Below are 13,272 nucleotides of genomic sequence, written 5' to 3'. Positions count from 1 at the left end.
GGTGTGATCTGAAACGCAGACAGTTTATCTCTCTCTAGAAGTCAAAAAAGCACAGTATCGAGGACTGGAATCGGGAAATATACGTGAGAACTTTCTAGCCCTAAGAGTTCCCATCCGGCTAGCAGGTCACAGCTCTTCGAACATGAACCACAGCTTTGCAATCAGTATAAAAGTCTACAATTACAACCATTCTTTGGAATGCACTCAGCAAAGGAGGACATTCCTTGGCCGGTTTGGAAACACCAGTGCAGATTTGCACTGGGAAAGGAATGCGGTCTGGAAGAATGGCCAATGATTTACAGATTGTGTCTCCTATTCACTAAAAAAGAATAAGGGAAGGAGGTTAAAAACACAGTTCCGCCACAGCCTCAAAAACGCTTACAGGAGCAGCAGTGGGAGTGCAAAGGTGGAGAAGTGATAGAAGCAGTGAATGGGAAACAGACTTAAAGGATGGAAGAGCTAGAAACTGGAGTGGCCTGGCTAAGGGATTAGCATCTTAATCCTAATCTCTTAGGTTTTCATAGCAGCTGTGACTTGCCATGGTGATTCACTTCTTCTTATCTCAATGTGTAAAAACAAATAAAGGACTTGGCGGGGTCAAGCAGAGAGGCACCGTTTCCATCTTACAGATAAAGGCACTGGGTTGGGGCGGGGTTGTTCCGTCCAGGGCGAGCCTAAAGTGGAGAAGCACCACCTGATTCCTGAGCCTGATTTCTGCCTTCCACTAGGTAACTGTCTTTCCACAGAGGGAGAAGGTCTTGGTCTGGAGCCTCAGGCGACGGGGATTGACCTTGGTGGAGGCTAGGGGTGGGAAGAGGAGCTTCTCCAACTGCTCTTCAGAGAAGGACAATGAATGGGGAAGACAATGGCTGGCAGGGCTGGTCCCAGGGACTCTGGGAGGAAGAGGCTGGGGGTCTAGTAGAAATACAGGCAGGGACTGGACTGAGACAGTGCTCAGATGAACAGGGAAATGGATATTTGGAGACAGAAAGGAAAAGGCAAGCTTCAACGGCTGACAGTGTGTGGAAGGAAAGGCAATGGCCCATGGAAAATAGCTCAGAGACTTCTGCTTGGGAAGCCAGTGCTGTGCTGTCACTGACCACTGCTCCTGGCAGGTGAATCCATTCTCCTGGGTAGGAGCTACATTACCCTTTCAGCAGAGATGCCTGTCGGCTCCAACATTCATAACCGTTACGCATTTGTTCATCCCCTATAAACAGGTGACATATAGAGACGCTCTGTGCGAGGTGTGTCAGAGTCCAGGAGTGCCCAGCACACCTGACTCAGGTGTCAGCGGAGGCACCCAAGGCCTGCCCTGTGCTCACCTCCTGGATATTGTGCTTTGCCCTGCTGTCAGAGGGATGCATAATTGTCCCCATCACTTTCATGTTGCCACAGACGACCAGGGCCTCATCCGGCGCATCTGTATTGATTCCCACTCGACCATGACAAACAACAGATTCTGGAACTTGTCCTCGCTGCCATAATGCATCACTGTCATTTTCAAACTGCCCAGGGTTAGAGGCCTGGAAAAAAATACAGAACTATGTTACCATTGAAGTTACAGTAGCAAATAGATGATTGCTTGATTCCTCAGAGCAGGGAAAAACAGAATGTTATGTAAGTCTTTCACCTGCGAATCATATATCAGATGGGACATTCTGACATATCCAAATAACTGTGGCACCAGGAGAGCCCCTAACTGCTCTGCTGCCCATGAGCAGGAGCTCAGCATGCCATGGTTTGGGACGCCCAGTCTCTATTGCAACTACGTGGAGTTGAGAACGTGTAAGTTATACTGGGTGGATGATAAGGAAGAAGAAAACTCAAAACGACCTTCTTTTCAGGGATGATAATATGAATAAGGATTTAAAACCAGAACCTTACATCAGAAGATACTACGAGTTTGTTAAAGCCCAGATAAATAAAAATACTTTGCATTTAGTTAGCCCTTTTATAGTTTCAAAACACTTTAATATTTATGATTTCATACACAATTGACAAGCAAATGACAGGACAAATATACTTATACACCTCAATGATTCCCCAAACACAGATGACATTGAAAAAGGATAACAACAGCTACGTTTGTTGCGTCTAGTCCACATCCCCATTCTAGGAGATGTGTACCATTCCCCTCATTTTACAGATAATCGAAAAGACTCTGTGCCCAAGGCCACAAAGCTAGTAAATTCTGGAGCTGGACCTATACTTCCTTTAATTATTAAATAATGATTCTGACTTCTCCTATCAGAAGTAGCCCTGGCCAAAAGCAGTCTTCAACGAGAATCCAAGTGAAACTATTGCGATTAGACAAAGTTCTGGAGATTCTGCTCTTAAATGAAAGCCTTTGCTGAGGGATTCTTCACTCTACTGCCTTCCCTCTTCCCCACCTCCTGGGGCTGTTGAACATATTTCCAAATATCTTTAAGTAGGGATCTCTGAATCCCTCCAAATCCTCACAACAGAATTAATGTTTTTAACATGATGGCCTATTCTTCTAAATGTGAAACTTTTGTGTGTTTGAGGCAGGCTGTCACAAATTCAGACAAGTACTATAGACCCTGATCATCTAAGAAGTCAACGCTGACACCAAAGTCTTGACTTTCAGCCTTTCTGGGCAGCCCAGGGGACACTCCAAACTCAGGACCTGAATATGCACAGATCACCTCCGGAGAATACTTGAGGCACCAGTAACAGTGGTTTCTTCAAGGCCAGGAACTGGGAGATGGGAAACTGATCTGGGAAGGAGATTCACTGCTCAACTTATACTCTCTTGGTATTGTTTCAATGTTTTTGCCACAAGCATGTGCTACTGATTTTAAAATAATAATTTTTTAAAAACCCATAAAGTTTAGTTCTTAGTTTGGGTTCAGTTGAAGCACGTGTAGGAGTCTCCAAGGTTTTCATTCTCACCTGTCTGAACCCCAAGCTACTTGGAAGAGTCAACCATTGACATTTGATAGGCGAAAGCAGAAAAGAAGTAAAAACTTTGAACATCATTTTGTGTCAGTTAAGCAAAGAGCTTTGTTGCAAGGTCCCTAGATCCCCCTGGGTTGTGAATGGCAAATTGGCTTTGACCCAAATCCTTCTATAGCAAGCAGTCAACTAAAACCAACGGTGTACCATATAAATGTTGATGTATTTTGCTCTACCTTGAACATAAGGAGCCACTACAAGAAAACAAAATAGACAGTGATGGATTTTTTTTTCTTAATGAGCTTTGGAATAATTGTTATCATAAACTTGATATCATGTTGGAATAGCAGATAAGGTAGATTCAATTTTTTGGAACAATTATAACAATCTCACTTGGCTTTCATCAGATGAAAACTCAGATCCCTAAAATATGTTCAGATCATTTGGGAAAGGGCCGCATATCTGCAATTTGCCAAATATATAGACCTATGGAGGAGTCCTCCTCGTCATTAATGGGAGATGTCATAAAATCTGCGAACTTTCTTCTCCCTTCTCTGGTATCCGCAATCTTAATGTGTCAAAACAAACTGTAATGTACTAGCGCTTTCTGGAATTATGAAGTTGTGTTCCCATATGGTCCATTGGTGGTTCATTGATATCAAACACTGAAATGAATCAAAGTCTCCAAATACTTTTATTATTTATCCCACAGCCCCATATATGTAGGGAAAACCTGAACATTTTAATCTATGTTATGACACAAACTGTCTGTGTGACCTTGGGCAGTCACTTAACCTTTCTGTACTGGCTTTTTTCTTTGAAGAATAAAGATAATAATGACTTCTTTACCTATCTCACAGCGTCGTGGGAATTTACTGAAATCACATATATGGGAATACTTGGCAAAAATGAGGAGGAATAATCTCAAATTATCCTTAAAACACTGCTGTGCATAACAACTACTGTCCAACCAATACAGGCATACCTCCTTTTATTAAGCTTTGCTTTATTGCACTTCACAGATTATGCTTTTTTTTTTTTTTTTTTTTTACAAATTGAAGTTTGTAGCAACCCTGAATCAAGCCAGTCTGTCTGCACCCTAGACTATGGATATCACAGTGTCTACTCATTTCATGTCTCTGCCACAATTTGGTAATTCTCGCAATATTTCAAACTTTTTAATTTTATCACCATTACATTTGTTATGGTGATCGGTGATCAGTGATCTTTAATATTACTGTTATAATTTGGAGAGCCACAAACCATGCCACAAATCATAAGACCATAAGACGGCATAACTTAATCAATAAATGTTATATGTATTATTCTGACTGTTCCACAGACTACCCATTTCCCCATCTCTCTCCCTCTCCTCGGGCCTCACTATTCCTTGAGACCAAGAATATTAAAATGAAGCCAACTAATAACCCTACAATGGAATTTAAGTACTGAAGTAAAAGGAAGAGACGCATGTTTCTCACTTTAAATCAAAAGCTAGAAATGACTAAGCTTAGTGAGAAAGGCATGTTGAAAGCTGAGATAGGCTGAAAGCTGGGCCTCTTGTACCAGATAACCAAGTTGTGAATGCAAAGGAAATGCAAAGTGCTACTCCAGTGAACACACGAATGATAAGAAAGTGAAAGCCGTATTGCTGATATGGAGAAAGATTTAGAGGTCTGGATAGAATATCAAACCGACCACAACATTTCCTTAAGCCAGAGCCTAATCCAGAGTGAGGCCCTAACTTTTCAATTCCATGAAGGCTGAAAGAGGTGAGGGGGCTGCAGAAGAAAAGTCTGAGGCTAGCTGAGGTTGGTTAGGGTTTAAGGGGAAAAGTCATATGTATAACATAAAAGTGCAGGGTGAAGCAGCAAGTACTGATATAGAAGCCGCAGCAAGTTCTCCAGGAGATCTGAACAATCAATGATGATGGCTTCACTAAACAACAGATTTTTAATGTAGACGAAACAGTGTTCTATTGGAAGAAGATGCCATCTAGGACTTTTGTAGCTACAGAGAAGTCAATGCCTAGCTTCCAAACTTCAAAGGACAAGCTGACTCTATATTGAAGTCAGTGCTCACTGACCATTCCAAAAAGCTTCAGGCCCTTAAAAAGCTACCCTAAGTTGGGATGCCTAGGTGGCTCAGTCGGTTAAGTGTCCAGCTTTGGCTCAGGTCATGATCTCACGGTTCGTGGGTTCAAGCCCTGCATCAGGCTCTGCACTGATAGCTCAGAGCCTGGAGTCTGCTTCAGATTCTCTGTTTCATTCTCTCTCCCTGCCCCCCCCCCTTGTTCTCTCTCTCTCTCTCTCTCTCAAAAATAAATAAACATTAAAAACATATATATTTTTAAAAGTTACCCTAAATCTACTCTGCCTGGGCTCTACAAATGGAACAAAACCCAGAGGCCAGCATATCTGTTTGCAACATGGTTTACTGAATATTTTAAGCTCATTGTAGAGATCACCCAGAAAAGAAGATTCCTTTGAAAATATGACTGCTTATTGATAATTTACCTGGTCATCCAAGAGCTCTGATGGAGATATACAATGAGATTAACATTGTTTTCATGCCTGCTAACACAACATCCATTCTGCATCCCATGGGTCAAGGAGTAATTCTGACTTTCAAGTCTTATTATGTAAGAAATATATTTCAGAAGGCTACAGCTGGCATGGATAGTGATTTTTCTGATGGATCTGGGCAAAGTAAATTGAAAGCCTTCTGTAAAAGATTCACCATTCTGTATTTCTTTTTATTTTTGTTTTTTCAAAAAAATTTTTTTTCAACGTTTATTTATTTTTGGGACAGAGAGAGACAGAGCATGAACGGGGGAGGGGCAGAGAGAGAGGGAGACACAGAATCGGAAACAGGCTCCAGGCTCTGAGCCATCAGCCCAGAGCCCGACGCGGGGCTCGAACTCACGGACCGCGAGATCGTGACCTGGCTGAAGTCGGACGCTTAACCGACTGCGCCACCCAGGCGCCCCTTTATTTTTGTTTTAAGTAGGCTCCATGTCTAATGTGAGACTGGAAGTCACGACCCTAAGATCAAGAATCGCATGCTCTCCTGACTGAGCCAGCAAGGTGTCCCTAGGAGTCACCATTCCAGATGCCATTATGAACATTCCTGATTCATTGGAAGAAGTGGAAATATTCATATTAAAGGAGTTTGGAAGAAGTTGATTCCAACCCTCATGGATGACTTTGAGGGGCTCACAGCTTTAGCGGAGGTGGTAGAAAGAGCAAGAGAGCCAGAATGAAAAATCGAGCCTTAAGATATGATGAATTGCTGAAATCTCATGCTAAAACTTTTATTGATGAGAGTTGCTTCTTATGCATGAGAAAAGAAAGTTGTCTCTTGAGGTGGAATCTACTCCAGGTGAAGATGCTGTGAAGATTGTTGAAATGACAACGAAGGATTTAGAATATTACATAAGCTTATTTGATAAAACGACAGGGTTTCAAAGGACTGATTCCAATTTTGAAAGAAGTTCTATAGTGGGTAAAATGCTGTCAAACAGCATCACATGCTATAAGGAACTATTCATAAGAGGAAGAGTCAACTGATGTGGCAAACTTCACTGTTGTCTTATTTTAAGAAAGTGCCAGGGCCACCCTAACCTTCAGCAACCACCCCCTTGATCAGTCAGCAACCATGAATTTCGAGGCAGGACCCTCCGCCATCTCTAAAAGGTTCCGTCTGGAGCTGAACCCACAATGTCTCTGAAATATGCCTGTAATCATTCAATCTGCTCTCCTCAGCAACACAGCGGCAAGGTTGTGAAATTCTGCCAGTGAGCACCATTCACTGAGTAAAATGTAAATGGCGCCCTCTGCAGGTGCTTGGAATAGGAAATAGCAATTAACAGTAATTTGAGGTTTGTTCTAAATTTGGAATGGAAAGCTGGAATTTCTTTGCTTTCCATTGTTTGGGCTTCTAAAGCAGCAGCCAAAGAGCATAATAGGAGAGCCTGAGTTGAGAAAGGCAGTTAATAACAAATCAATTTTTGTATCTTTTGAAAGGGCTATGGAAAATGGGCCCAGAAATGCTCCCTACCAGTGTTAGTCAAAGTGTGGTCTGGAGGTCAGTAGGCAGCAGCATCGGCATCTCCTGGAAACTTGTCAGAAATGTATATTCAACTTACTGAATAAAAACTGTGGAGGTGCCTGGGTGGCTCAGTCGGGTAAGTGTCCAACTTTCGCTTTCAGTTCAGGTCATGATCTCACAGTTCATGAGTTCGAGTCCTGTGTTGGGGACTGTGCTGACAGAGTGGAGCCTGACTGGGATTCTCTCTCTCTCTCTCTCTCTCTCTCTCTCTGCCCCTCCCCTGCTCAAGTTCTCCCCCCCCCCCACCTCAAAATTAATAAATAAACATTTCAAAAAAACCAACAACTGCGGAGGTGGGACCCAGGTATCTCTGTTCTTTCTACTCTCCAGGAGATTCTTTGTACCATACACACCTGGTCGAGTTATCTCTTCCATAGTTAACCAGCAAGTTGAATCCCAACTACAGGGTGAAATGGACACTGCTCCACACACTGATTCCTCTGGGTAAATAAAAAATTCATCTGAACTCCAGAAGAGGTGTGTGTGTGTGTGTGTGTGTGTGTGTGTGTGTGTGTGTGTGTGTTAGGGGAGGGAAGGGGGTTTTGTGCAAAAGGGTGAAAGCTGGTAGCAATGAAGATGCCCTACTCTACGCCCATCCCTCTCCATCCCTGCAGCTGCACTATTTCTTTTGTTCTCCCTGTCCCTGTTTGTCAGTTTTCCATCTTAGGGCAGTGCAGTTTGCAGGGCAGTAAAGGGGGACTTCTTGGGGACGTGCCCATTTATATTCTTCTGGAAAAGAAACTGGAATAATGTATTAGTTTTCAAACCTAGGAAACCCCAGTGCGCCTTTGAAGGGCAGACAAAAGTAATCATCCCTCCTGCTTACAACACAGCACTCCAAACCAGGTCTAATCACATGTTTTAGAAGGAAAGTGGAGCTGAATGAAAACCTAGTCATTAACAAGAGAATGTGAAGGAACTCCACTGCAGAATGCTCCCAAAAACAAAGACCTGGGAAATAAACCTGTCTTTGTAGTAAAGCTTAATTTCCATGAAATTGGTCAATTTACACTACAGGACCATAAGATATTTCTAAAGCTGTTCTGATTGACAATCCAGATGAACAATTACTGGGTCTGGCCCACCATTCTCTCTCCAAGGAGAATTCTAACAGTTGTGGTCTCCTGAACCCCTCTTGGGGGCCTGAAACTCATCTAGTCCAAGCCTCATACATTTGCCCTTTATGTTAATCTCTGCTGTTGGGAAAAATGATTCTTAGGCTTCGAAATGAACCTGCATTTGCTCCGTGCAGTTTTCAGTTCTCCATATAACGTAGTCTGCTCTTGTAACATCTTCAGTTGTCAATTTTTTCTTTCTTTACTCTGGAGCTCAAACTAACAGACCCAGGCCATAACCTAGGAGGGCACCTCTGGCTTTTTTGGAGAATGTAAGCTGGTCTGTGCTCTGTCTAACTAACTAACTAACTAACTAACTAACTAACTAACTAACTAACTATATATATATATATATATATATATATATATATATATATATATCCAAGGCATATACCTATATAGAGCTCTCTAGAAACTTAGGGGCAGGAAATGTTTTCTGTGGACATTTTGAAAACTCACTGATTCAAACATATCACCAGTTCTTTTTTTTTTTTTTTTTCATTTTTCTTTTTCCTTTCTTCTTTTATAAGTAGGCTTCACACCCAGCATGGAGCCCAATGTGGGGCTTGAACTCATGACCCCGAGATCCAGACCTGAGCTGAGATCAAGAGTCAGACGTTCAACCAACGGAGCCGCCCAGGTGCCCCAAACATATCATCATTTCTGAAATTCAGTTTTTTTCTCTTGGTTGGTTTCAACGTTAAACAATTAAGCAGATTCAAAAGTGCATGCATTTTCACTTCTGCATTTGGGGTCAGAATAAAATAGTATCACTAAGATATTTCCAGTTCGGGGGAGGGGCAGAATGGTTTTCCCTATCACCATTCTTCTTCTCATTGTTGTTAGGATAACCCTTGTGTTGCCCAGCACACGTCTAAAATAGGGCATTCTCTTTAACCAACAATTATGGCTGGAAGAAAGCAATCAAATCTGGAATGGAATCATTTTTTAAAAATAAAAATTTAGTGAATAACATGGCACCCAATCTTCACTAAGTATAATTTAATGTTTTTTAGTATTTATAACAAATATGAATTGCAGAAACACCTTCTCAAAGCTACCATCACGAGTTAAATGATAACTGTGTTTTGGATACGAGCAAGCACCAATTAACAGAGTTCTGGAAATAGAACATCAGACAGTAGAGTGCTCCCCTTCCCACCCCCCCACCCCCCACCCCCCACCCCCATTGTACTCCACTCTGCTGGAGTACAGACCTGCCAGCAGGAAATGGAGAAACCCGACACCAGGTAAATTATTCAAGGTGTGCAGGTGACTAGCAGGCTGCCAGACTCAAGCATGAGTTTCCCAGCTCAAAGCAACATTTTCAGAATATCTAATCTATGCTAACTCTGAAAAGAATGGCAGTATCTGTCTTTATTCTCCCCATGAAAAACCAGCAACAATAAGTGACTTTACTTTAAATCACACTTGTCAGTGCAGCACAGCAATCCCAGATCACATCACGCCCTGGGCCCCGAACCCGAACCACCCCCCACCCTTCCACCCCCCGCTGAGGGATGGGGAACCACTGCCCCTGCTCCACGACCAAAGAAGAAGGCTCCACCAGCTTTTGCTCCAGTGGCACCCTGTTTGCCACAGATTAGATCGGGTTCCACAAAAACGGCAGGCACATAGTCCAGCCCTTACTCTGGGACATCTGAACACAAGTGTTTTACCTCATTTCCATCATTACTTCACCCCCCATTAAAAGTCTGAGATGCAGTTTAAGGATTTCCACTTATAAGTGGCTTATTATTTTTAATTGACTGGAAGAATTACACAGAGGACCCTTTGTTTCAGAACAGCTTGAGGCAAGAGAGGAAAGACTCATTTCCCCAAACAGGCCAATCTGGTCCCCAGGCCTAAGAGTCACAGCCACGTACGTGGGCATGCCCACACTGGACGATTTCTCCTGTTGGACTTCACGTGCCCTCCCTGTGTCACAGGACAGCTAGCTTCTCCCCGGCTGCCAGGCCCGTGGTGACCCGTTACCTTATGCCCCTGGTATTCTCAACGGTGGCCAGCCTGGCCTCACACAGCTGCATTTCCAGCTGCCAACAGCTTTATGCTTTTGTGGCTGCCAAGATGCCTGTCCACAGCTGTGACCAATCATTCATTCAGCAAAATGTGCTGAACCATGACTATGTGCTAGGCAGCGGCCCAGATGGTTCCTGGGGTCACCAATCATTTTTGGGTATGAAATTCCTTCTTTACTACTCTCCCCACCCTGTGGGCTTTGGGATCAGAGAGAACTAGGTTGTAACCCGGGCTCCATCCTTCACAAGCTGTGCAATCACGATGAGTTTCTCACCTCCTTGAGCCCCAGCTCCTCTGCATGTAAAGAAGGTAACGTAAATGTGGCCCAATGTAAAATGACGCCATATATAAATTATTCAGCTCAGTGCCTGGAATACAGCATTTAAACCAGGGTGTCTCAGCTGCGGCACTGCTGACATTTTGGAAGGGGTAACTCTTTGTCATGGGGGCTATCTTGTGCATTGTAAGGGATTGAGCAGCATCCCCGGCCTATACCCACGAGATGCCAGGAGCATCTCCCCCTCATTGTGACCATCAAAAAATGTTTTCAGACATTGCCAAGTGACCTCTGGGGGACAAAAGGTCTCCTGGTTGAGAACCATTATGTGAATACTAAAATAATAATATCTGCTATTACTATCATCATGCTATTACTATCATGAGAAATTGCATACTTCAAGCATGCCAATGAAAATGCAACTTCCACTTCAGCGGAGAAAAGCAGGTGGGATCCGGAAAGATTAAAGAGCTGAACCTTACCCTTACAATGATCCGTTCAGAGATGTGGGCAGACAATAGATAGAACTGGTCTTGGTTAGCAGCATACAGTCCAACCACCAACATGAAGTACCTAAGTCAAAAACAGCAGATCAAGGCCAACGCGTAAGGAAACAGGGACATAGTTTGTGCGATCAAATGCCACACAACAGTTCATCAATGGTGCATTTATCTCGGCAGGTTTGCACATTTAAAGATTTTCTACTCTGCTTTCAGCTGCCTCTCCTCTGAGAGGAAATAGCAGTGGATTCACTCGGTACTGGTCTGGGTCTACCCTCTGCCCAGTCTGAGGTACTTGCGAGCTGTTCTGCAAGCCCCACAGCACAGTGCTGCTCACAAACAAATGCACAACAGGCAGCCATCTTAGAGGTCCCCTTACCGAGAGCTGCCCAAGCCACCTACCCTATCACAGCAGGGTTTGCCCAACCACACCGGGCCCTTCCCACCCCATCTGCTCTTGGCCCTGTATGCTACATACCCCCATGTCGTGACTTAGTCAAAAACCTGGACCCTTCCCTCCAATTGCTCCCAATGAGTTTTCACCAAGGTTATTTTAATAGCTTCTTCATATGTAACACTGATGAGGCATTTTTAACATCAGCTCATTTTTTGAAACCAAAACAAAACTATCCCTATGAGAGTAGCTTTAGTTTTAAGAACCGCATGAGAAAACCTTGCCAACTTCCTCTGCAACGCTACAGATTCTCTAATCCTTAGAGAATAGGAGTTGTCCCCTATCTCTAAAGTAAAACAGTCATAGTAATAATTGTTATTTTCATTATAATTATTAGCTATCATCTGAGTCCTCAAAATGTGTCATACACTGGGCTAAGCAGGTTATCTACAGTATTTCATTTAGAACCCCAAAACAACCCCATTGGAGTAGGATATGAACATTGTCCCCATTTTAGAGAATGGGAAAATGAGTCTCAGAGGGTTAAGTCACATGCTCAAGGTCACCCAGCTAGTAAATGGCAGTTTCAAATTTTAAACTCAATTTTTTCCAACTCCAAAACATATGTTCTAAAACCAGTGATTCCAAATTTGCGTATGCATCAAAGTCACCTGGAGGATTTGTTAAAATACAAATTATTGGGCCCCGCTCCAGAGCTTTCGATTCTGTAGATCTTTGGTGAGAGATCACACTTCTAACAAGCATCCTGGTGACACCATCTCTGCCAGTCTGGGGCCACACTATGAGAACCACAGGTGTAAATCATTGATCTGAGTTTCTTTCCTTTTTTAATCAAAAAGAGGCTATAGCAGAACTCCAGGAATCGGGGCTTTACACTAGGTGACCAGCACACAGGTTTCAGCAGGGCAGTTGGTCCTCAACCCTTGGACAGCAGTGAGGCATAAGCATGTGGTCATTCTAGAGAATCGTGGAGGGAGTCAAGGCACGCAGATTTGAGGTTGGGCAGGAGAGTAGGCACTGTGGGGGATGAGCATGGAAAGACAGTAAGGGTAAATGAGACGTGTTAAGAAACAGGAAGAGTTCAAGAAGGGGGAAGTGGCCAAGGGCAGCCTGGGTGGCAGGCTGGCAGCACCAAGAGGACCAGAGGGGCCTCTGGAGGGCACTGGCCAGTCAGATCGAGTACCCGGCCACCGTGGGGCATACACACGGATGCCAGTACCTCTGGTCAGGATTTGGTTTTCCCTTCTTCCTCATGTTATTTGCTGTAGTTTCACTGAAGTGTAAGCGGCCCAATGTAATTTTGGTGACCTGGTCGGCCAGCAGATCGATTCTAAAACAAACAGCAGAAATACCGAGAGACTGTGAGAGAACGTAGACTCCTCGATCATACCTAACTCATCCTGAGAGTCTCAAGTATGTTCAGTCCCCCATTCCCATCACACTGCAGAGGACAGTTTATTCCAGTTGCTGATTTTTAATAAACTCTCCACAACATGGCCTGGAAAGGCTGCCAGGGAATAATTCTTGAAAGGTAAGATATGCTCATTCAGCAGAAGCTCGAGCCTGGAGTTTCTGACCCATAAGGGCAGTATGCTCCCCATACCACATATGGGTTCTTTTAACTCCACAATGGGGAGAAAAGACATTTCATTTGTGCCTCTGCCACTGCTGCTAGAACTGCCTCCTGACAAGCAATTTCTCTAGGTTCCTCGCGAACTCCTTTGTATCCCCTTCACGTATTTGCCCTCTCTGGGCCTGGCCCCTAAGGAAGACCACACCCAGACTGCCCAGGCGGGAGAGGGAGAACCAGATGCACCAGGTGACTTTATTGCTGTGTTTGTACACATGGCTCCCACCGGAGCGTCAGGCCAAGCTCCTGCCTGGTCTCTCTGGGCG

The 13,272-nt window shown here is 43.8% G+C and overlaps 1 protein-coding gene across 1 annotated transcript in view; it reads right to left on the bottom strand.

The window, feature by feature from the left end:
- The window catches only part of MYRFL (myelin regulatory factor like), a 125,975-nt gene that overhangs the window by 50,277 nt on the left and 62,426 nt on the right, over positions 1-13,272 (bottom strand). The window contains exons 8-10 of the mRNA XM_045062672.1: positions 12,596-12,706; positions 10,944-11,034; positions 1,326-1,526 (exon numbers count right to left, since the gene is read on the bottom strand). Of these exons, the coding sequence (XP_044918607.1) occupies positions 1,326-1,526; positions 10,944-11,034; positions 12,596-12,706 (403 nt within the window). The remainder of the gene's footprint in view (positions 1-1,325; positions 1,527-10,943; positions 11,035-12,595; positions 12,707-13,272) is intronic.

Source organism: Felis catus, chromosome B4, assembly GCF_018350175.1.
Source record: "Felis catus isolate Fca126 chromosome B4, F.catus_Fca126_mat1.0, whole genome shotgun sequence".
Taxonomy (NCBI): domain Eukaryota; kingdom Metazoa; phylum Chordata; class Mammalia; order Carnivora; family Felidae; genus Felis; species Felis catus.
The sequence above is the reverse complement of the archived record's forward strand: the minus strand, read 5'-3'. Positions and strand labels throughout refer to the sequence as shown.